This window comes from Somniosus microcephalus, chromosome 5, assembly GCF_052327205.1.
Source record: "Somniosus microcephalus isolate GS21.2 chromosome 5, FLI_Smic_1.0, whole genome shotgun sequence".
Classification (NCBI taxonomy): Eukaryota; Metazoa; Chordata; class Chondrichthyes; order Squaliformes; family Somniosidae; genus Somniosus; species Somniosus microcephalus.
Genome location: NC_140991.1, coordinates 63,042,583 through 63,065,381, shown reverse-complemented (window position 1 = coordinate 63,065,381; position 22,799 = coordinate 63,042,583). Strand labels below are relative to the sequence as shown.

General features: G+C 41.3%; 1 protein-coding gene across 6 annotated transcripts in view; it reads right to left on the bottom strand.

Annotated features, from left to right (window-relative positions):
• Positions 1–22,799, bottom strand: part of mpp7a (MAGUK p55 scaffold protein 7a) — a 550,968-nt gene that overhangs the window by 42,535 nt on the left and 485,634 nt on the right. For all 6 annotated transcript variants that reach the window (XM_085987688.1, XM_085987686.1, XM_085987689.1 and 3 more), the window contains one exon: positions 15,316–15,486. In XM_085987688.1, coding sequence (XP_085843814.1) covers positions 15,316–15,486 — 171 coding nt within the window. The remainder of the gene's footprint in view (positions 1–15,315; positions 15,487–22,799) is intronic.

Below are 22,799 nucleotides of genomic sequence, written 5' to 3'. Positions count from 1 at the left end.
CGCTCTATGAAAGATTTCAGATGCAGGTATTATCCCGAAAGGCATTCTGAGGAAACAATACCTGCCAAATGGTGTGTTGAAGGTACAGTATTTGGTGCTCTCTTCATCCAGTTTTAGTTGTCAAAATCCTTGTGAGGCATCGAGCTTTGTAAAGTATCTGGCACCTGACATTTCACTGGTGATTTCTTCTCGCTTGGGAATCTGGTAGTGTTCACGTTTTATGTTTGCATTTAAGTCCTTTGGATCCATGCATATTCTTAGATCATTGTTCTTTTTCTTTACACATACCATGGAGTTAACCCAGTCTGTTGGCTCTTCGACTTTCCTGATGACTCCTAGCGTGGCCATTCTGTCCAGTTCATTCTTGAGCCGGTCACGCAGGGGTGCTGGAACTTTTCGTGGAGCATGTACCACTGGCTGAGCATCCTGCTTTAGCTGGATCTTGTAAGTGAATGGTAGAACTCCAAATCCTTTGAACACATCCTGGAAATTATTCACTACAGAATCCACCGAGTCATCTGGTCTGCTTATGGCACAGTTTATACGGTAGACTCTCTTGACCAGTTCTAAGTCCTCACAAGCTTTGTCACCCAGTAGTGAATCAAGTCTTTCAGCCACAACAGAAAACATGAGATGATGCACTTTGTCTTTGACTGTCACTTTAAGTCTGCATACACCTAAGCTATCTATTTTCTGTCCATTATAGTCCTTCAGTAGTACTGACTTTTTCTGTATTTTGGGCTTTTCTTTCATATTGTTACTGTCACTCATACTGATTAAGTTTGCTTTTGCCCCAGTGTCTAGTCTCAAGGTAACTAATGCTCCATTTACCTGCAGTGGGATCATCCATTTGTCCTCTTTTACTGCATTAACTTTATGTTCAGCATTGTCCATTTCTGAGGGCTGCACATTTTCTGTATCCTTTTTGATATTGTCACGACACCATTCCTACAAAAAATGTCTCACTTAAATCAGTGTCCTCAATTACATTAACTCGTTGCCCTTTCTTAGTTTTTACTTTTGAAAAGCATTGTTTGGCAAGTGATTCTTTCCATTACACTTTGTGCACATTTTTTCAAACGCTGGGCATTGTCTTAACTGGTGTTTGTAACCACAGTGTTTACAATTAAAAATTTCATCCTCCGATTGCTTTTCATTTCTGTTCTGCTCACGTTTCTTCCCCTTGCGGGACACAGCACCGACAGCAGCATTATCACTCATTACAATCGCATCATTATTGATTTCACTGAAAGTCTTCGCGTGCTTTCGAGCTAGCTCGCTGGCTTGGGATATTTTCACAGCATTTTCCAAATTTAGTTCGGTTTCTCTCAACAGACGTTCCCTGACTTTTTTTATCATGAATACCAAACACAATCTGGTCACGAATCATGGATGCTTTGAGCTCAGAGAAATTACATGTCTGTGCTTTCAGTTTCAGATCAGTTATAAAGCTATCAAAAGTCTCATTTTGCTGCTGTGTCCGAGAACGGAAGATGTATCTTTCATAGGTCTCATTCTTTTTGGGAGAGCAATGTGCATCAAATTTTTTTAGCACATCTTCTAATTTTTCTCTGTTCTCCTCTGGATTAAATACAAATGTATTAAATACCTCTATCGCCTGTGGGCCTGCAACCGTAAGCAGCAATGCTATCTTCCTTGCGTCTGGCTTCGTACCGAATCTGATGGCTGCAATGTAGAGTTCGAATTGTTGTTTAAAAGTCTGCCAATTGTAGTCGATATTTCCTGTGAGTTTCAAACGCTCTGGTGGCTTCAAATTCTCCATGTCGCTTTTCACAATTTTCAGCAGATCTTCACCATCCTGGTACCATCTTATGTTCATTAGTAAATAGACATTCTTATTACGAACACAGCTAGCTTTTGCTAGTTACTTTATTGAGCACATGTGGACTAGGTACAGTATCTGTAGAGGCATCCATCTTGACTGCTGCCTTGTGGGTAGCCTAGTGCCTCATGGGTAATGTAGTCTTAATATACATACAGCTGGGTAGTGTAGTCTTATATACATACAGCTATATACAGCTCTACGGCTCCACCTAGTGTCCACTATAGAATGACATGTTATTGATCATTACAACCACGACCTCCAAGTTACACGCCATCCTGACTTAGAAGCATATCACTGTTACTTCATCATCGCTGGGTCAAAATCCTGGAACTCTCTACTTAATGGCACTGTGGGAGTACCTCACGGAGTACAGTGGCTCAAGGTGCTGACTCACCACCACCTTCTCAAGGGCAATTAGGGGTGGAAAATAAATGCTGGCCTTGCCAGTGATGCCCACATCCCGTGAAGGAATCATTTTTTTTTTAGTTTTTAAAATGGGATACAAGATCTCCATGAAAATATGCAGAAAAGAACAAGAGTGCTATAGTGGGCAACAGTAACTGCATGGCATCATTAAAGGTCAAGAAAATTACAAATGTATTGTATAATTTTAAGAATGTGCAGTAAAGAAAAAAGAACTTGCATTTATACCTCAGGACATCCCAAGTGCTTCACAATGAAGTACTTTTGAGGTGTAGTCTCTGTTGTGAAGTTGCACACCCAACTTGCACACAAGAAGCTCCCATAAACAGCAGTGATAAATGACCAGGTAATCTGTTTTTGATGGTGTTGGTTGAGTGAAAATGTTAGCCAAGACACTGGGAAAACTCCCCATCTCTTCTTTGAAACTGCCATGATATCTTTTAAAGTCACCTTAGAGAGCTGACAGGGCCTCTGATTAAATGACAGTACTTCGACAAAAAAAGGTTTGATCATTAGCTCCTCTAATTTATAGTCTACTGTTTGACTATATGGTATGATTTCGTTAATCGCTGTTCTGCATTGATTGGACATGTTTAGCGTCAAATCTACTTGGAACCCTTTGTCCCTTTCAGCTTCAACTGTTGCTATTTCAGCACCTTTCATGGAATATGCACATACATTTCTTTTTTCTTCCTATATGTAGCACCATACACCTATCTGCATTGAATTCCACCTGCCATTGCTTTGTTCACTTACATAATTAATGTAATTCCTGAGATGCCTCCTCCAATTCCACTGCCCTTCCAATTTTGCTGTGATTTGTGAACTTGACCACTTTGTACTGAGTTTCTGAATCCAGGTCATTTATGCAAATTAGTAACAACAGTGGTGCCAGTACTGAGCCTGGAGCACCTAGTTTCAGTACTTTCCCTCACTCCAATATAACTCCATTAACAAGCACTCATTGTTTTTTTACCCTTGAGTCGGTTTGTTATCCATTTGCAGGTTTACCCTGAATTCCCACATCTTTGAGTTTAAGTCATAAACTTGTGTAGAACTTTATCAAAAGCCTTATGGAAATCAAAGTACAGCCTATCATAGGGGCTTACCACAGTCCACTTGTGTTGTCACTTCCTCAAAGAATTTGAGGAGCTTGATCAGGTAGGATCTTCCCCCTCTGAATCCATGCTGACTGCTGTTAACTAGGTTATTGTTGTACAGATAATGTTCAAGTTTATTCCTGATAATTGATTCCATCACTTCACGTGGACTGGAAGTAAGACTAAAGGGTCTGTAGTTGCCGGTGTCTCTTTTGTCACTCTTTTTGAATATGAGTGCATTAGCTAGTTTAAATAGTGGAGCACGAAGGGCCGAGTGAGAATGAGGGACTTAAAGAACTTAGTATTAGTAAAGAAATAGCACTGGTGAAATTAATGGGACTAAAAGCTAAGAAATCCCCCAAGACCTGATGACCTACATTCTAGGGTTTTAAAAGAAGTGGCTACAGAGATAGAAGATAGTTTTGATCTCCCAGAATTCCCCAGATTCGAGAATGGTCCCCGTGGATTGGAATGTAGCAAACATAATCCCGTTATTCAAGAAAGGAGGGAGAGAGAAAACAGGAAACTATAGGCCAGTTAGTCTGACATCAGTAGAAGGGAAAATGCGAGAATCTATTATTAGGGATGTAATAATAGGGCACTTAGAAAATCATAATGGCCCGTAATTTGTGGTCAGCAGTGAAGAAAAGCCGTTCGCTGCTGGCCCCGAAGTAAGCTTCCCACAAAGATCTTGCAATCTCTGTGGCGAGAAGTTTGGCATTTCCGACGTGCAGTTGAAATCAGTGTAGTGTAGTTTAGTGGGAATCCCATAGCCAATGTCTAAGCAGCCAATCACATTGCAGAATTCTCACAGACAGGGAACAAGGATCTAGGAAGCACAAATAATCAATCACTTTTTAAAAAATTTACAGAGAGCAAAATAAAGATTAGGACATACACACTGGGTTAAAGTAAAAGCTGAAGTATCATGAACAAATTTATAAAAAATAATATTTTTTTATTAATTGTAAAATCTAATAATTTTTAACTTAATGTAGAAATTTGACATTCCACCAATATAAACTTAGTTTTTCAGGGCCAAAACATTTATTTATCAGTAGTTATTACTCAGATTGCTATTAAAAACCCAATGGGTCTAACTTTTTATGGCATTTCTAACAGCGATATTTGTTCTGAAAAGGGGAAGTTTTCATCAGATCAGTGATTTCACTGATTGCCGGCTCTGGGGGGTGGGAGCAGCCTGTGGAGGGGCAGTGAATGACAGACCACAACTTCAGGATTTCCACGTTAGGCTGCGCATGTGCTAAATCCTGAAGTTACGGTCAGTTTCAAAGGCGAAATGATGTCGAACGCTGCCAGTTCGCAGTCATTAGGACCGCAAGTTCCGGTTATGATTGGGCAGAGTCAACACAGATTTATGAAAGGGAAATCGTGTTTGACAAATCTGTTAAGAGTTTTTTGAGGTTGTAACTAGCAGGGTAGATAAGTGGGAGCCAGTGAATGTAGTGTATTTGGACTTATAAAAAACACATTCGATAAGGTGCCACACAAAAGGTTATTACACAAAATTAGGACTCATGGGATTGGGGGTAATAAATTAGCATGGATTGAAGATTGGTTATGGACAGAAAACAGAGAGTAGGAATAAATGAGTCATTTTCGGGTTGGCAGGCTGTAATTAGTGGGGTACTGCAAGGATCAGTGCTTGGGCTTCAGCTATTCACAATCTACATCAATGACATAAATGAAGGGACCGAGTGTAATGTATGCAAGTTTGTTGACGATACAAAGCTAGGTGGGAAAGTAAGCTGTGAGGAAGATGGAAGGAGGCTGCAAAGAGATTTAGACAGGTTAAGTGATTGGGCCAGTACGTGGCAGGTGGAATATAATGTGAAGAAATGTGAAGTTATCCACTTTGACAGGAAAAATAGAAAAGGAGAATATTTTTTAAATGATGAGACTGGGAAATGTTGGCATTCAGAGGGACCTGGGTGTCTTTGTACACGAATCACAGAATATTAACCTGCAGGTACAGCAAGCAAATAGGAAAGCAAATGGTATGTTATACTTTATTACAAAGGGATTAAAGCACAAGAGTAAATAAGTCTTAATACAAATATTTTGCATCTGTCTTCACGGTAGAAAACACTAACAACATCCCAATAATGGATAATCAAGGGGCTATAGGGAGGGGGGAACTTAAAACAATCACTATCACTAAAGAAAAAGTACTCGGTAAAATAATGGGACTAAAGGTGGACAAGTCCCCTGGACCTGATGGCCTGCATCCTAGGGTCTTAAAAGAAGTGGCTGCAGAGATACTGGATGCATTGGTTACAATATACCAAAATTCTCTGGACTCTGGAGAGGTCCCAGCGGATTGGAAAACCGCAAATGTAACACCCCTACTTAAGAAAGGAGGGAGAAAAAAAACAGGAAACTATAGAACAGTTAGCCTAACATCTGTCGTTGGGAAAATGCTGGAGTCCTTCATTAAGGAAGCAGTAGCAGGGCATTTAGAAAAAACATACTGCAGTCAAACAGAGTCAGCATGGTTTTTAGGAAAGGGAAATCATGTTTAACAAATTTGCTGGAGTTCTTTGAGGATGTAACAAGCAGGGTGGACAAGGGTGAGCCAGTGGATGTGGTGTATTTGGATTTCCAGAAAGCATTCGATAAGGTGCCACATAAAATGTTACTGCATAAGAGCTCACGGAGTTGGGGGTAATATATTAGCATGGAGAGAGAATTGGCTAACTAACAGAAAGCAGAGAGTTGGGATAAATGGGTCATTTTCTGGTTGGCAAACGGTAACTAGTGGGGTGCCACAAGGATCGGTGCTGGGGCCCCAACTATTTACAATCTATATTAATAACTTGAATGAAGGGACTGAGTGTAATGTAGCCAAGTTTGCGGATGATACAAAGGTTGGTGGGAAAGCAAGTTGTGCAGAGGACTCAAAGAATCTGCAAAGGGATATAGACAGGCTAGGTGAGCGGGCAAACATTTGGCAGATGGAGTATAATGTGGGAAAGTGCAAGGTTATCCACTCTGGCAGGAAAAATAAAAAAGCAAACTATTATTTAAATGGAGAGAGATTATAAAATGCTACAGTTCAGAGGGACATGGGGGTCCTTGTGCATGAAACACAAAAAATTAGCATGCAGGTACAGCAAGTAATCAAAAAGGCAAATGGAATGTTGGCCTTTATTTCAAGGGGGTTGGAGTATAAAAGCAGGGAAGTCCTGCTACAACTGTACAAGGTATTGGTGAGACCACACCTTGAGTACTACGTACAGTTTTGGTCTCCTTATCTAAGGAAGGATATACTTGCATTGGAGGCAGTTCAGAGATGATTCACTAGGTTAATTCCAGAGATGAGGGGTTTGACTTATGGAGGAAAGGTTGAGCAGGCTGGGCCTATACTTATTGGAATTTAGAAGAATGAGAGGTGATCTTATCGAAACATATAAAATACTGAGGGGGCTCGATAGGGTAGATGCAGAGAGGATGTTTCCCCTCATGGGGAAATCTAGAACTCAGGGGCACAGTTTCAGAATAATGGGTCGCCCTTTTAGAACTGAGATGAGGCGAAACTTCTTCTCTCAGAGGGTTGTAAATCTGTGGAATTCTCTGCCCCAGAGAGCTGTGGAGGCTGGGTCATTAAATACATTTAAAGTGGAGATACACACATTTTTGCAAGATAAGGGAGTGAAGGGTTATGGGGAGCGGGCTGGGAAGTGGCTTTGAGCCCGAGATCAGCCATGATCTTATTGAATGTCGGCGCAGGCTCGCGGGGCCAAGTGGCCTATTCCTGCTCCTATTTCTTATGTTCTTATGTTAATTATACAGGGCCTTGGTGAGACCACACTTGGAGTAGTGTGTACATTTTGGTCTCCTTACCTAAGGAAGGTAAACTTGCCTCAGAGGGAATGCAATGTAGGTTTACTAGACTGATTCCTGGGATGGGGGGGGATTGTCCTATGAGGAGAGATTGAGTAGACTAGGCCTATATGCTCTAGAGTTTAGAAGAATAAGAGGTGATCTCATTGAAACATAAAAAATTCTTCAGAGGCTTGACAGGGTAGTTGCTGGGAGGATGTTTCCCTTGGCTAGGGAGTCTAGAACTAGGGGTCACAGTCTCAGAATAAGGGTCGGCCATTTACGACCGAGATGAGGCAAAATTTCTTCACTCAAAGGGTTGTGAATCTTTGGAATTCTCTACCCCAGAGAGCGGTGGATGCTCAGTCGTTGAATATCTTCAAGACAGAGATTGATAGATTTTTGGATACTAAGGGAATCAAGGGATATGGGATAGTGTGGGAACATAAGAAATAGGAGCAGGAATAGGCCACTTGGCCCCTCGAGCCTGCTTCTCCATTCAATAAGATCATGGCTGATCTTGGGCTCAAAGCCACTTTCCTGGAGGCTCCCCATAATCCTTCACTCCCTTACCTTGCAAAAATCTGTCTATTTCCACTTTAAATGTATTTAATGACTCAGCCTCCATGGCTCTCTAGGGCAGAGAATTCCACAGATTTACGACCCCGAGAGAAGAAATTCCTCATCTCAGTTCTAAAAGGGCGACCCTTTATTCTGAAACTATACCCCCGAGTTCTAGATTTCCCCATGAGGGGAAACATCCTCTCTGCATCTACCTTGTCGAGCCCCTTCAGTATCTTATATGCTTTAATAAGATCACCTCTCATTCTTCTAAATTCCAATAAGTATATGCCCAACCTGCTCAGCCTTTCTTCATAAGTCAACCCCCTCATCTCTGGAATTAACCTAGTGAATCGTCTCTGAACTGCCTCCAATGCAAGTAAGGAAGATGGAGTTGAGGTAGATCAGCCATGATCTTATTGAATGGCGGAGCAGGTTCAAAGTGCCAAATGGTCTAATCCTGCTCTTATTTCTTATGTTATGTTCCAATCTACTTGTACCTTCCCAGTGTCCATCGATTCTCTCATAATGCTAGTCAGTGCCTCACAGATCTCTTTTTTAATTTCCATCTACCCAGTTTGTTTTGAGCTGATTTAGCCTGTCTTGGACTTTCATCTCATTGAAATGAGGGGATTGATTTTAAGTAAGTTAAATATAAGCATGAAGTTACCAGTTGTTAGCTACAAGCAAAAATCATTGCAAAGACAAAGAAACATTACCAAGGATGTAGAAGTAAAAATAGCAAGGTTATGCAAACTATCTTATACATGCCATGATGGCCAAGAGGATCAAACATATCATCCTGTTTCAATACGCACTGCTTTTATGCTTCCATGGAAAAGAAAATTTGACGAGATGTAAAAAGGGCTGCTAATTTGCTATCACCCATTTTTTCATCCCAGTGTTCCATTTGCTCTCTTCACAGAACGAGGAGAATTCAATGGTTTACAAGATGCACCCAAGGAGAACAGCTCATGAGAATGCCAGTTGTGACCATCCACACACCTACAGATATACACTCTGTGAAGCCTTTGTTCATGGCAATACTAGGCAGCATACTGCTATAACTTGCAGGACCTTTTCTGGGACACATTGTAAGGCACCCATTGATTGGTGCAAAGATCTGAACTCTTGATTTGGCATTCCAATGTCTGCTCAACGAGAGCTCTTTCACCCATGTGCCTTGTTGATCTATTTGTTGCTGGGTACAGGGCTTATGCAGAGTTATCAGCCATGGCTGCACTATCGGTTCCCTAAATCTTTTCTTCTTTCTCCTTCACAGCAGAGTCACAGTTGATTGCCTCAGAACTACATCATGCATATCCTCCAGAACCTGTGCATCAAGGGACATTATTTTCCATTGCGAGTGATATATCAATTGCATTTCAATGGAATGATTGCCCTTCCTATTATGCACGTCAGGAGATTTTGTCCAGTGCATAATAGCTACAATTTGGAAATAAAGCAGCTGACTCTGCTGCTGAAGTATATGCAGCTAGATGTGTGCTGAAACATGGCTTCAATTGCCTCTTTAATGAAGCAGTAAACTGCAAATTGGCAGACTCTTAAAATGTCTCCTCTGTATGCCAAGTGGAGGACAGTAAAGGCAGCGCAGATGGGAGAATATCCTTGCAGTCTTATCCCGAGTTAAAGCCTGCTCATGCCGAGGAAGCCAACTCTATTATTGTTACCTGGGATAGAATGTTATGAATTATGTGCTTTCTGTCACCAGGCCACACTTATCTTCTTCACTATGCAGCACCTGCCAATGACCACTGCACCATGTTCTGGGACAGAAAACCCCAGTGTGCTATTCACTTAGATGATACCTTCTTGTTTAAGAACTAACTCTAGGACTAATTCAGCATAAAATACTGAGGGGTAGGAGTTTCTGCTTTGGGCGCAATCACAAATTGCACCAGTTTTGAAAAAAGTGTTTTCTCCCCCCCCCCCCCCCCCCCAGTTTCCACTGAAACTCATAACTCATTTGCATATCGGCAAATGCAAAATCTGCCATGAACCAGCGCAATCGGGCAGCTTTTCAAAACGCAATTAAAAATATATATAATTTTGCTTTACTAAATATTCCTTGATATTTTTAAAGAGTGGTAACTTGGTGCAATTTGATTAATACAGCTAAAAATGTGTTTCTCTCAAAAAATAAGCATTTTTAATCGCAAGTGTCAATCCATATCCTGTGAGTAACCCGATTTTAAATTACTGAAACTGACTTTTAAAAAAATACAGAACCATTTGCTAGTTATATTGGGGTACAGTAGCCAGTTCCTCAATAAACTTTTAAAAATTACATTCAAAAGCTTTTAAATTAGTGTCTTGACACACAACAGAACCAGCTTAGTTTTTAGAGCCTCCTCTACAAATGGTCGTAATTAGCAAAACCTCCCAATGGTGATTAATTCAATCTGGGGGTGTAGCCAGTTTTGTGGGCGGGGCTCGCTTCTCGCGTGATGTTTTTTAACTAGCGCAAAATATCGCGGCAACTCAAGGTATGCTGAAAGTAAACTGTACTTAAAATTTACAATCTTTTCCACAAATTACACCGATTTTGGGCGCATTGCACCAAAATGCCAACACGACTGAGCAGAAACTCTAACCCTGAATTTTCAATTATCCTCCACAGCATCATGAGTTTCCCATGCTTAGCTTTTAAAAAGGGCATAACAAGTTAAATCTGCTTTTTCCCTTCATTCTTGCTAATGTTCGTTAAGGTTTTTTAAAATTGGAAAAATCCTCATGAGCACCGAAGACAAACCATTAGCATTTTGTACCTGGATTACACCACTTTATACTCTATTTTATTTCAAAAATGAGATGGCTCCATAAGACTACAGAAATGTTTTAATCCTGAGAAACATATATAGCAAATATTACATTTTAGTCTAAACTGTCAAGATTTTATAGTTTTTGAATGTGTGAACCAAATCATCCATTACAGGCTGCACCACAATAAAGCTATATTTTATACAGTCAACTATGTTATGATAATAATGCATCACTTCTGGAGAATCATTTAGCATGGTTATTTTCCTAATCTTTTCTCATATGCTATCAGTGCACGATATGACAGCAGTTATCCAATGCAATTACAAATACAGACGCTGCCTTTTCTGTTTCCCCTTTTCTCTCTGAAACACACACACTCTTGGACAGGGTTGTCAAAGAGCTGCATCCTTCCAGGCTTCAGAACAAAGGGAGAATGCTTTGATGGATTTTTCTATAATTGAATTCAAACCCTCCTCAAAATGGTCTTCCTTGATGCACAGCAGATGCTGGGAGGAAATACTTAAGAAATTACCAATGGAAGGTTAGCTGCCAATAAGTTTTACATTGTTTGGCAAATACATTCTTAAGCTTTTAAGATAAAGTTGAAGTTGGTCTGCATTTTTTGTCCCAGTGATGTTACCACCTATTATTTGATTTGGCCTTACCTTAAAAATATTATTGCTAAACAAAAACTTAGTTTGATTAGATATTAAAATCAAACCTTGTATTGAAACAGATTTTGTTTTTTTGGGCAATACCTTTTACAAAAATATACCAAAAGTGTGGTGTCTTTGTTTGTTAAATATATATTGATTTAAAAGAGAATAATGTGGGAGAGAGGTACTCTCATTAAAAGCTCTCTCTTTTTCTTTGCCTACCCGCCATCATGCAGGTAATATGAAAAATATGCTACCTGGGAGGATATATCTTTATTTCTAGCATTGCCCCCACACCTACCCCACAAAAAGGATTACCACAAAGTCTTTATGGAAAGTTCAGAGGAACTTCATAGAGCATCCAGCAGAACAGCAGCCAGAGCCAACTATGATGCCAATTCAGAGGTGTCCAGGGCCAGAAATAGTCAGTACCTGCTGTACACTTGGCCAGCATGGCTTTTCTGGCTCCAGCACTTCCTGATCAACATATCCTTCAGACAGGTCTTAAATTCCAATGTGTGCGGGGTTCTGCATCCCGGATACACTCCTAGTTGATGTCACCAAAATGACTCTCCGATGTTAGGAGGAGAAAGGAAGAGATCCAAATGGCGATCATTCTTTAGGTCCTAATGTACCTGAGATTTGCTCTTGTTTACCAAGGAGTCATTCCCATAGAACAATTGTCCTGACAATCTCGATGTGCAGCTTTAATGAGCCAGTCAATTTGGTACGGTGAATGTATATATTTTGGAGCAATATTGCAGCTCCAGATATAGGAGAAGCTGTTACCACTGTAAGGTTAATTTCTGTACAAATACCCAAGAGACCGAAAACCTTCTTGACCCTGGAAGGGCCCAGACAAGCAAGGGTTCATCAGATAAGGAATCCTTTTAGAAAAATCCATTAGAAAGCCAGAAATAAACATTTCAACACTATTGCAAGTGCCCATGTTCAATCCCAAACAATAATAAAATCTTCAACTTTGGTGAAGAATGGAAAGAAATGTCTAGATTTTAGGTTTTAAAAGTTTTACAAAGGGAAAACATGTGTAAATAGAAGTGTAAGATTGTGTTTAAGCCATTCAGAATGCAACAGTGATTGTGACAATTTAAATAAGTGCAAGCAAGGTGCTAGCTGAAATTAATTGACAAACTAGGAAAGAAGATTACAGACGGCTGATTATAGACCAGTTAGTCTAACATCAGTGATAGGAAAGATAATGGAATCTTTACTCAAAGATGTAATAGGAAAACATTTAGCAACAAAAATATAATAGTCAGCACAGATTTCAAAAGGGAAGGTCATGCTTGACCAACCTCACTGAATTCTTTGAATAGTTAACAGAAAGAGTACACAAGGGTAATGCAGTAGATGCAATATATTTGGATTTTCAAAAGGCCTTCAATGAGGTACCACATAGTAGACTCATGATTAAGACCAGAGCATGTGGAGTCAGGGGACAGGTAGCAGAATCGATAGCAAGCTGCCTACAAAACAGAGAAGGGTTTAAGGGCAGCTACTCACACTGGCAAAAGGTGGGAAGAGGTGTTCCACAAGGATTGGTGCTGGGAACACTGTTGCTCACAATTTACATCAACGATTTGGACTCGAGGAAATTGGAAGTACAATTTCAAAATTTGTGGACGACATCAAATAGGGGGCTATCGTCGACACAAAGGACAATTGTGACAAAATACAAGACAACATTAATAAACTTGCAGAATGGACATCTAATTGGCATATTAATTTCAATATAGATAAGTGCGAGGTAGTGCATTTTGGTACAAAGAATATGGAAGCCACATTCTAAGTCTAAATAGGGTAGCAGAGCAAAGGGATCTGGGTGTACAGATACACAAATCAATAAAAGGAATGATGCAGGTTAGTAAGACCATAAAAAAGCAAACCAAGCACTGGGCTTTATTTCTGGAGGGATAGAACTGAAAAGCAGGAAAACCATGTTAAACTTGTATAGAACCTTGGTTAAACCACACTTGGAGTACTGTGAACAATTCTGGTCTTCACATTATAAAAAGGATATAGAGGCATTGGAGAAGGTGCAAAAAGATTTACAAGGATGATACCAGAATTGAGACGTTATAAGAACATAAGAAATAGGAACAGGAGTAGGCCATTTGGCCCTTCGAGCCTGCACTGCCATTCAATAATATCATGGCTGATTTTCTACCTCAACTCCACTTTCCTGCACTATCCCCATATCCCTTGATTCCCTGAAATTTCAAAAATCTATCAATCTCTGCCTTGAATATACTCAACAACTGAGCAGCCACAGCCCTCTGGGGTAGAGAATTCCAAAGATTCACCACCCTGAGTGAAGAAATTTCTCCTCATAGTCCTAAATGGCCGACCCCTTATTCTGAGACTGTGACCACTGGTTCTAGACTCCCCAGCCAGGGGAAACATCCTCCCTGCATCTACTTTGTCAAGCCCTGTAGGAATTTTGTATGTTTCAATGAGATCACCTCTCATTCTTCTAAATGCTAGAGAATATAGGCCTAGTCTACTCAATCTCTCCTCATAGGACAATACCCCCATCCCAGGATTCAGTCTGGTGAACCTTCATTGCACTCTGGCAAGTATATCCTGCCTTAGGTAAGACCAAAACTGTACACAATACTCCAGGTGTGGTCTCACCAAGGTCCTATATAATTGCAGTAAGACGTCTTTACTCTTATACTCAAATCCTCTTGTAATAAAGGCCAATATACCATTTGCTTTCCTAATTGCTTGCTGTACCTGCATATTAACTTTCAGTGATTCGTGTACAAGGACACCCAGGTCCCTCTGAACACCAACATTTCTGAATCCCTCACTATTTAAAAAATACTCTGCTTTTCTATTTTTCCTACCAAAGTGGATAGCTTCACATTATATTCCTTTTGCCATGTTCTTGCCCACTCACTTAACCTGTCTATATCCCCTTGCAGCCTCTTTGCATCCTCCTCACATCTTACATTCCCACCCAGCTTTGTATCAGCAAACTTGGATATATTACATTTGGTCCCCTCATCCAAATCATTGATATAAATTGTAAATAGCCGAGGCCCAAGCACTGATCCTTGTGGAACCCCACTAGTTACAGCCGGCCAACCCGAAAATGACCTGTTTATTCCGACTCTCTGTTTTCTGTCCGTAAGCCAGTCCTTAATCCATGCTAGTATATTACACCCAATCCCATGAGAACTAATTTTGTTTAATAACCTCTTGTGTGGCAACTTATCGAATGCCTTCTGAAAATTCAAATAAACTACATCCACTGGTTCCCCTTTATCTATCCTGCAATAACTATCAGGAAAGACTCAACAGGCTGGGGCTCTTTTCTCTGGAAAAGAGAAGGCTGAGAGGTGACCTGAATGAGGTCTTTAAAATGGTGAAGGGGTTTGATAGGGTAGACATAGAGAAGATGTTTCCACTTGTAGGTGCGCTAAATCCAGCTGAGTATTTCCAGCATTTTCTATTTTTATTACGCTAAATCCTGAAGTTACGGTCAGTTTCAGAGGAGTAATGACGGCGAACACTGACAGTTTCACCATCATTACTGCCACAAAATCCAGGCCACTATTTTCAAAATCTATGGAATGTTTATCATAATTGAGAAATTTGACATTCCACAAATATAAAATTAGATTTTCAGGGCCAGAGAGGTTGTTCAGCAGTAATTATGACTTAGTATGCCGTTAAGATCCCAGTTACACCTTATTCAACAAGACTTAACGTTGTCAAAGGTTTTTACAGCGAGATTGGAGCGTAAAAAATGGACGTTCACATTAATTCAAGTGATTTTTAAGATTTCCATCTGCGAGAGCTTCAACAGCGCCCCGTGGAGGAGCAAGAAATCACTGACACCAACTTCTGGATTTCCATATTTAACTGCGCATGTGCCAGAAGTTGCTGTCAGTTTCAGAGTAATGACGATGAATGTTGACAGTGTCGCAGTCATTACAATCGCAAATTCTGGGCCAATAATTTGAATACTCCATGTTCTCACAACAAATTGATAACACTTTGCATGGTCAATAAATCAATACAAGGTAATAAAACCAGGAACAAAAGTACAGTGGGAGTTAAAAATGGCACTTACCAACAAGAACTACCAGTCTGTACTTTTCATTAGGTTGATGCTGATAAGAGACGACTTCTTCATATGTTGGTACATCTGCTGTGTCGTACTGTTCACTTCTTTTACTTTCATACATGGACTTATTAGTCTTTCTGTCTTTTCTGCTCAGTCGAAAACTTCTTCTGAGACCAGCTGTAAGAATTGAGAATTGTTAGAACATCCAGTCAGTGTAAAATCCCATCAAGAGTTACTGTACAAAACAAAGAAAAATTCAGCATTGCCTATGATTATGCTACTATTCATTTAAACCACCTAGCATGATCATGCTTCCTTTGGAATAAATGCTGAAAATGTTTGTGGAACATTTTCTCTTCCTAAACATACAGCAGAAATATATATAGGAGCGTTAAAAATACATACATGTACATAAGTATGTAGCTAGAGGTTATGGACCAAGTCAAAAATAGGTACAGTTGGTAAATTGAGATTCACTTCATACAGTTTAGACCAAACTTAAACAACACTTATTAGAAAAAAAAAAAAAAATCAGGAAAAGATCATTTATATGGTGTCATTAACAGATTTAATATCCAGGTCATTACTTGCATCCTTCTGTAATTCATAATTTCACAGAACCATTGTAAAATCTGCATAATCAGATAAACTTCAATTGATTTACTGCTGTTGCCATGAATTATACATCAACTGACAAGATCAGGAATAGGAGAGTACATAAAGGCAGAAATTTTCACAGTAATGGAGTTAAATACTTTTGCACTACAAAAAATATTATCTTCTGTCACTGAAATAAAGTGTCCAATTGATAAACATTTGGATCACACGGCACACAAGCAATACAAATATTTGTGCAATGATTTTAATTATAAGTGAAATATTTGTTAATTCCTCCCTCCATTTCTTATTTCTTCCACACAACGCACCATTCTGTGATGCAGATGGTCTGCTAGAACTGTCTGCCAATACAGCTTTTCAGCTAATGAATGAGCGAAACCCTCCTACTTTTTTAAAACTCATTTATGGGATGCGGGCGTTGCTGGCAAGACCAGCATTTATTGCCCATCCCTAATTGCCCTCGAGAAGGTGGTGGTGAGCCGCCTTCTTGAACCGCTGCAGTCCGTGTGGTGAAGGTACTCTCAACAGTGCTGTTCGGGAGGGAGTTCCAGGATTTTGACCCAGCAACGATGAAGGATCGGTGATATACTTCTAAGTCAGGATGGTGCGTGACTTGGAGGTGGTGATGTTTCCATGCACCTGCTGCCCTTGTCCTTCTAGGTGGTAGAGGTCGCGGGTTTGGGAGTTGCTGCAGTGCATCTTGTAGATGGTACACACTGCAGCCACGATACACCGGTGGTGGAGGGAGTGAATGTTTAAGGTGGTGAATGGCGTGCCAATCAAGTGGGCTGCTTTATCTTGGATGATGTCGAGCTTCTTGAGTGTTGTTGGAGCTGCATTCATCCGGGCAAGTGGAGAGTCCTTACTTGTGCCTTGTAGATGGTGGAAAGGCTTTGGGGAGTCAGGAGGTGAGATACTCGCCGCAGAATTCCTAGCCTCTGACCTGCCCTTGTTGCCACAGTATTTATGTGGCTGGTCCAGTTAAGTTTCTGTTTAATGGTGACCCCCCAGGATGTTGATGGTGGGGGATTCGGCGATGGTAATGCCGTTGAATGTCTTTTGCACTCACGTGCTGGGTTCCACCATCATTGAGGATGGGGATATTCATGGAGCCTCCTCCCGTTAGTTGTTTAATTGTCCACCACCATTCATGACTGGATACGGCAGGACTGCAGAGCTTTGATCTGATCCGCTGATTGTGGGATCGCTTAGCCCGGTCTATAGCATGCTGCTTACACTTTTTAGCATGCATGTAAGTCCTGTGTTGCAGCTTCCCCAGGTTGGCACCTCATTTTTAGGTACGCCCGGTGCTGTTCCTGGCATGCTCTTCTACACTCCTTATTGAACCAGAGTTGGTCCCCTAGCTTGATGGTAATGGTAGAATGAGGCACATGCCGGGCCATGAGCTTACAGATTGTGGTGGAATACAATTCTGCTGCTGCTGATGGCCCACAATGCCTCATGGATGCCCAGTTTTGAGCTGCTAGATCTGTTCGGAATCTATCCCATTTAGCACGGTGGTAGTGCCACACACGATGGAGGGTGTCCTCAGTGTGAAGATGGGACTTCGTCTCCACAATGACTGTGCGGTGGTCACTGCTACCAATACCGTCATGGACAGATGCATCTACGACAGGTAGATTGGCGAGAATGAGGTCAAGTATGTTTTTCCCCTCGTGTTGGTTCTCTCACCACCTGTCGCAGGCTCAGGACATGGCCAGTAGTGGTGTTACCGAGCCACTCTTAGTGATGGGCATTGAAGTCCCCACCCAGAGTACATTCTGTGCCCTTACTACTCTCAGTGCTTCTTCCAAGTGGTGTTCAACATGGAGGAGGACTGATTCAGCAGCTGAGTGAGGGTGATAGGTTGTAATCAGCAGGAGGTTTCCTTGCCCATGCTTGACCTGAAGCCATGAGACTTCATGGGGTCCGGAGTCAATGTTGAGGACTCCCAGGGCCACTCCTTCCCGACTGTATACCACTGTGCCGCCACCCCTGGTGGGTCTGTCCTGCCGGTGAGACAGGACATACCCAGGGATGGTGATGGAGGAGTTTGGGACATTGGCTGAAAGGTATGATTCTGTGAGTATGACTTACGTCAGGCTGTTGCTTGACTAGTCTATGCGACAGCACTCCCAATTTTGGCATAAGTCCCCAGATGTTGGTGAGGAGGACTTTGCAGGGTCGACTGGGTTGGGTATGCCGTTGCTGTGTCCGTAGCCAGTGCTGAGGTCGATGCCAGGTGGTCCATCCCGTTTCATTCTTATTATTGTGTTTCGTAGCGGTTAGTTACAACTGAGTGACTTGCTCGGCCATTTCAGAGGGCAGTTAAGAGTCAACCACATTGCTGTGGGTCTGGAGTCCCATATAGGCCAGACCAGGTAAGGACGGCAGATTTCCTTCCCTAAAAGGACATTAGTAAACCAGATGGGTTTTTAATGACAATCCGATAGTTACTATTACTGATACTAGCTTTTTAGTCCAGACTTATTTAATTAACTGAATTTAAATTCCCCATGGTGGGATTTTAATTCACGTCTCTGGATCATTAGTCCAGGCCTCTGGATTATTAGCCCAGTGACATTACCACTATGCTACCGTTCCCTATCTGTCGTTCACTGCCTGTGGACAGGACCATCGTATTTGCTGTGGAGGTATAACTGAGATAAGGAATTCAACTCTCTGGGTGACTTCACTCTTACAAAATAAATAGAGCACCATAGTGCCATAACTATTTGGTAATTTTGATAATAGAAAGCAATTACTGGAAACTGTGTGGCACAGTTGATTAATGTACAAGCTTGTCACCTTTTGGACGTTGGTTTGGAACCAACCCACACTAATGGGTGAAAGTCTCGCAATCGATTAAGTGCTCAGTGAAATTAATTTAGAACACATGTCTATATTACAAATTTGGCTCAAAGAGACACTAAACCAGGATACTCACCCAGAAAGGCCAACAAATGAATGGTGTAGAAAGTGCACAAAAGTACAATGGGGGTCAATGTGAGGTTCAAGGTAAGGCACATTGTTTGGGCAGAGTAGAAGCAGTTTTCCTTTGTATTTAGTTGCTAGTGCAGTGACCTAGAATGCTCAATGCTGACACTGGATAGCTGAAATGTGAATGCTTTGCATTCTCTCGACTGGATATTCTGTACCTTGATTAGCACAAAATTTCCTCTCCCAAACAAAAAGCAATTAAATGTGCAACGAGATAGGTAAGCTTACTTATAAAATAACAGAATCACACCATCTTGAAATTTTGGAGCACGGTGGCATAGTGGTTAGCACTGTTGCCTCACAGCGCCAGAGACCCGGGTTCGAATCCGGCCTCGGGTGACTGTGTGGAGTTTGCACATTCTCCCCGTGTTTGCGTGGGTTTCCTCCGGGTGCTCCGGCTTCCTCCCACAGTCCAAAAATGTGCGGGTTAGGTTGATTGGCTATAATAAATTGACCCTTAGTGTTAGGGGGATTAAATACGTGGGGTTACGGGGATAGGGTGGGATATGTGTTGGTGTAGGGGTTACGGGGATCGGGTGGGATATGTGTCGGTGCAGGCTCGATGGGCCGAAATGGCCTCTATCTGCACTGTGGGGTTTCTGTGATTCTGTGATTCTGTGATAAACCATGCTGGATCTTTATTACATATATAATATACTGTAAATGGTTATGCGGTTAATTTTGTGAAAGACAAATGTGCAAATACCTTGATATACTGGATATTTTTGGTACTTAATTTGTTGCAACAAACTAGATACATGATTTAGATAGAGACTGAATACCACAAATGATTTTCATTTAATGAAACACATGCAAATAGTAGGCAATCTAGTTAGCTATCAGCATGAGTTACAGGTCCTGCTTAGAGTTCTCAAATAAACGTCACACAGCCGAAGAGATTTTGGTTCAGTTGCAGCAATTCAACAGTTATTGATGGATAAGAAAGCAGCACTAGTCTGGGGCACTGCCTACTTAATTTCATTACACAAATACATAAGCAGCAATAAAATAAATAGAATCCAACACAGACAAGAAAATCTGTGCTAAAGTTTAAGCTGCTGTTGGAATGTTCCAAAATTAGGTATAATAGACAAAACCAGGAAATTGGTTTCAGTCATGAATAATAAGAATGAGGGATTACATGTAGTGACTGAAAAAACTGCTAAAAATAGGGAACAGTTTATATGGGCAATATAAAAACTCAACCTAATTTATGAGAAAATAGAGAAGGAAATACATGGCAAATGTCAGGCGCATCTGCATCCGATCAAGCAAAGAATGTTAGCTTGAAGAGGATTTATACCTGCATTTTAGAATTACAGCTTCAAGTTCGGTCCCATCAACCAAGAGCAGAATTAGGAATGGTATGCACACACCACTCATACATAATTATCTAATAACTCCCATTGACAATTAATGGGAGTTAGTAAGTACTTAAGCATTTTTTGAAAATTGATCTAGCCATATTTCAGACTTTAGTTTTATTGCAGTATTTTAGTCATTAAGGCATTTTTTAAGTTATCACTACCTGAAGGGAGAGATTAAAACTGGATTGTACATTACACCAAATTTATGAACCAACCCAATTAACTCGAGAGAGACCAGTGTCCCAGATCAGTCTGGCTTAGGAATTTTTCAAATGATGTACTTTCACCTCTAGCATCATGGTCTGAATCTGGCTCAGACAGATGGGACTGAGGCTATTGCATTTGACAACCGATAAAGGTGCTAGTGAAACAAGTCTGGAAAGTTTCAACCCAAGTCTCAATGGGTATAAATCCATAGCACGAATTAGCCAAATTTGGAAACTCCACTCAAGAGTGCAGGAAATGGCACAAAAGCATGGTAGGGGGTGACCTTCAAAGGGTACGGTGCACTTGATTGCTGATACATTATAAGATAGCTCCAAATTACATTCAGTCTATACTAGGCATGACATGGATGTTTACAATTTGGTGATCGGTGTAAACTGGAAAGTGTTCTTCACTGCTGTCACTATGATAAGCACACAACTGCAACATGATGACCCTGTACTGACATCTTACAGCTAGCTCAGAACTCATCAAACAATGGAGAAAGCTAGGAAAAGATTAAATGACAAAATAAATAAAATGTCTATTTCAGTGCATGCTAGTTAGAGCAATTTTTTGCATCTATATTTGATAGATGACTAAAGATGACAGCAAATGGTGTGAGGTTAAAATCACTCAGCTGCCTACATTTAATTCTGGCCTTCTACGTGTGGCATTAGTTTTGCCAAAAGTCAGCTAAGATGTTAAATGAAATGCATTGAGGACGGGGAGGGGAAACAAAGCAGACAATGTTCCCCATACATAAGAACATAAGAAATAGAAGCAGGCCATAAGGCCCCTCGAACCTGCCCACCATTCAATAAGATCAGGGCTGATCTTCGACCTCAACTCCATTTTACCGCCCAATCCCCACATCCCGTTTCCCTCAGAGTCCAAAAATCTATCAATCTCCGCCCTGAATATACTCAACGACTGAGCACCCACAGCCCTGTGGGGTAGAGGATTCCAAAGATTCACAACTATCTGAGTGGAGAACTTTCTCCTCAGCTCGTAAATGGTCGACCCCTTATCCTGAGACTGTGACCCCTAGTTCCAGACTCTCCAGCCAGGGGAAACAACCTCTCAGCATCTACCCTGTCAATCCCCTTCAGAATCTTATATGTTTCAATGAAATCTCCTCTCATTCTTCTAAACTCCAGAGTGTATCGGCCCATTCTACACAATCTCTCCTCCTAGGACAGCCCTACAAGGACCTCCTGTTGGACTAAATTAGAACACAGTAATTTGGAATGCTGACTTGTTGGTTGTTTCTTGCCATAACATGCTATGTTTTGAAGTGGCGCTGCCTTCATGAGTATTTTTGTTTGTAAATAAATGATACCGTGATGTAAATCGTTTTGGATGTAACTGGTAAAATAGATAAGGAGAACCAGTGGATGTGGTGTATTTGGACTTTCAGAAGGCTTTCGATAAGGTCGCCCACAAGAGATTAGCGTGCAAAATTAAGGCACATGGGATTGGGGGCAAGGTATTGACTTGGATAGAGAACTGGTTGGCGGAGAGAAAGCAAAGAGTTGGCATAAACGGGTCGTTTTCCGAGTGGCAGGCAGTGACTAGTGGGGTACCGCAAGGATCGGTCCTAGGACCCCAGCTGTTCACAATATATATTAATGATGATCTGGACGAGGGAATTGGATGTAATATCTCCAAATTTGCAGACGACACAAAGCTGGGTGGGAGGGTAAGCTGTGAGGAGGATGTCGTGAAACTCCAGTACGATTTGGACAGGTTGGGTGATTGGGCAGAAACATGGCAAATGCACTATTAATGTGGATAAATGTGAGGTTATCCACTTTGGTGGCAAAAACAGGAAGGCAGATTATTTGAATGGCACTAGATTGGGAGAAGAGGAAGTGCAAAGAGACCTGGGTGTCCTTGTGCACCAGTCGCTGAAGGTAAGCATGCAGGTGCAGCAGGCGGTTAAGAAGGCAAATGGTATGTTGGCCTTCGTAGCAAGAGGGTTCGAGTACAGGAACAAGGATGTCTTGCTACAGTTGTACAGGGCCTTGGTGAGACCACACCTTGAGTAGTGTGTGCAGTTTTGGTCACTTTACCTGAGGAAGGACGTTCTTGCCATGGAGGGAGTGCAGCGAAGATTCACCAGGCTGATACCTGGGATGGCAGGAATGACGTATGAGGAGAGATTGTGTCGATTGGGCTTATACTCACTGGAGTTTAGAAGATTGAGAGGGGATCTCATCGAAACCTATAAAATTCTGTCAGGTCTGGACAGACTAGATGCAGGAAGGATGTTTCTGATGGCCGGGGAGTCCAGAACCA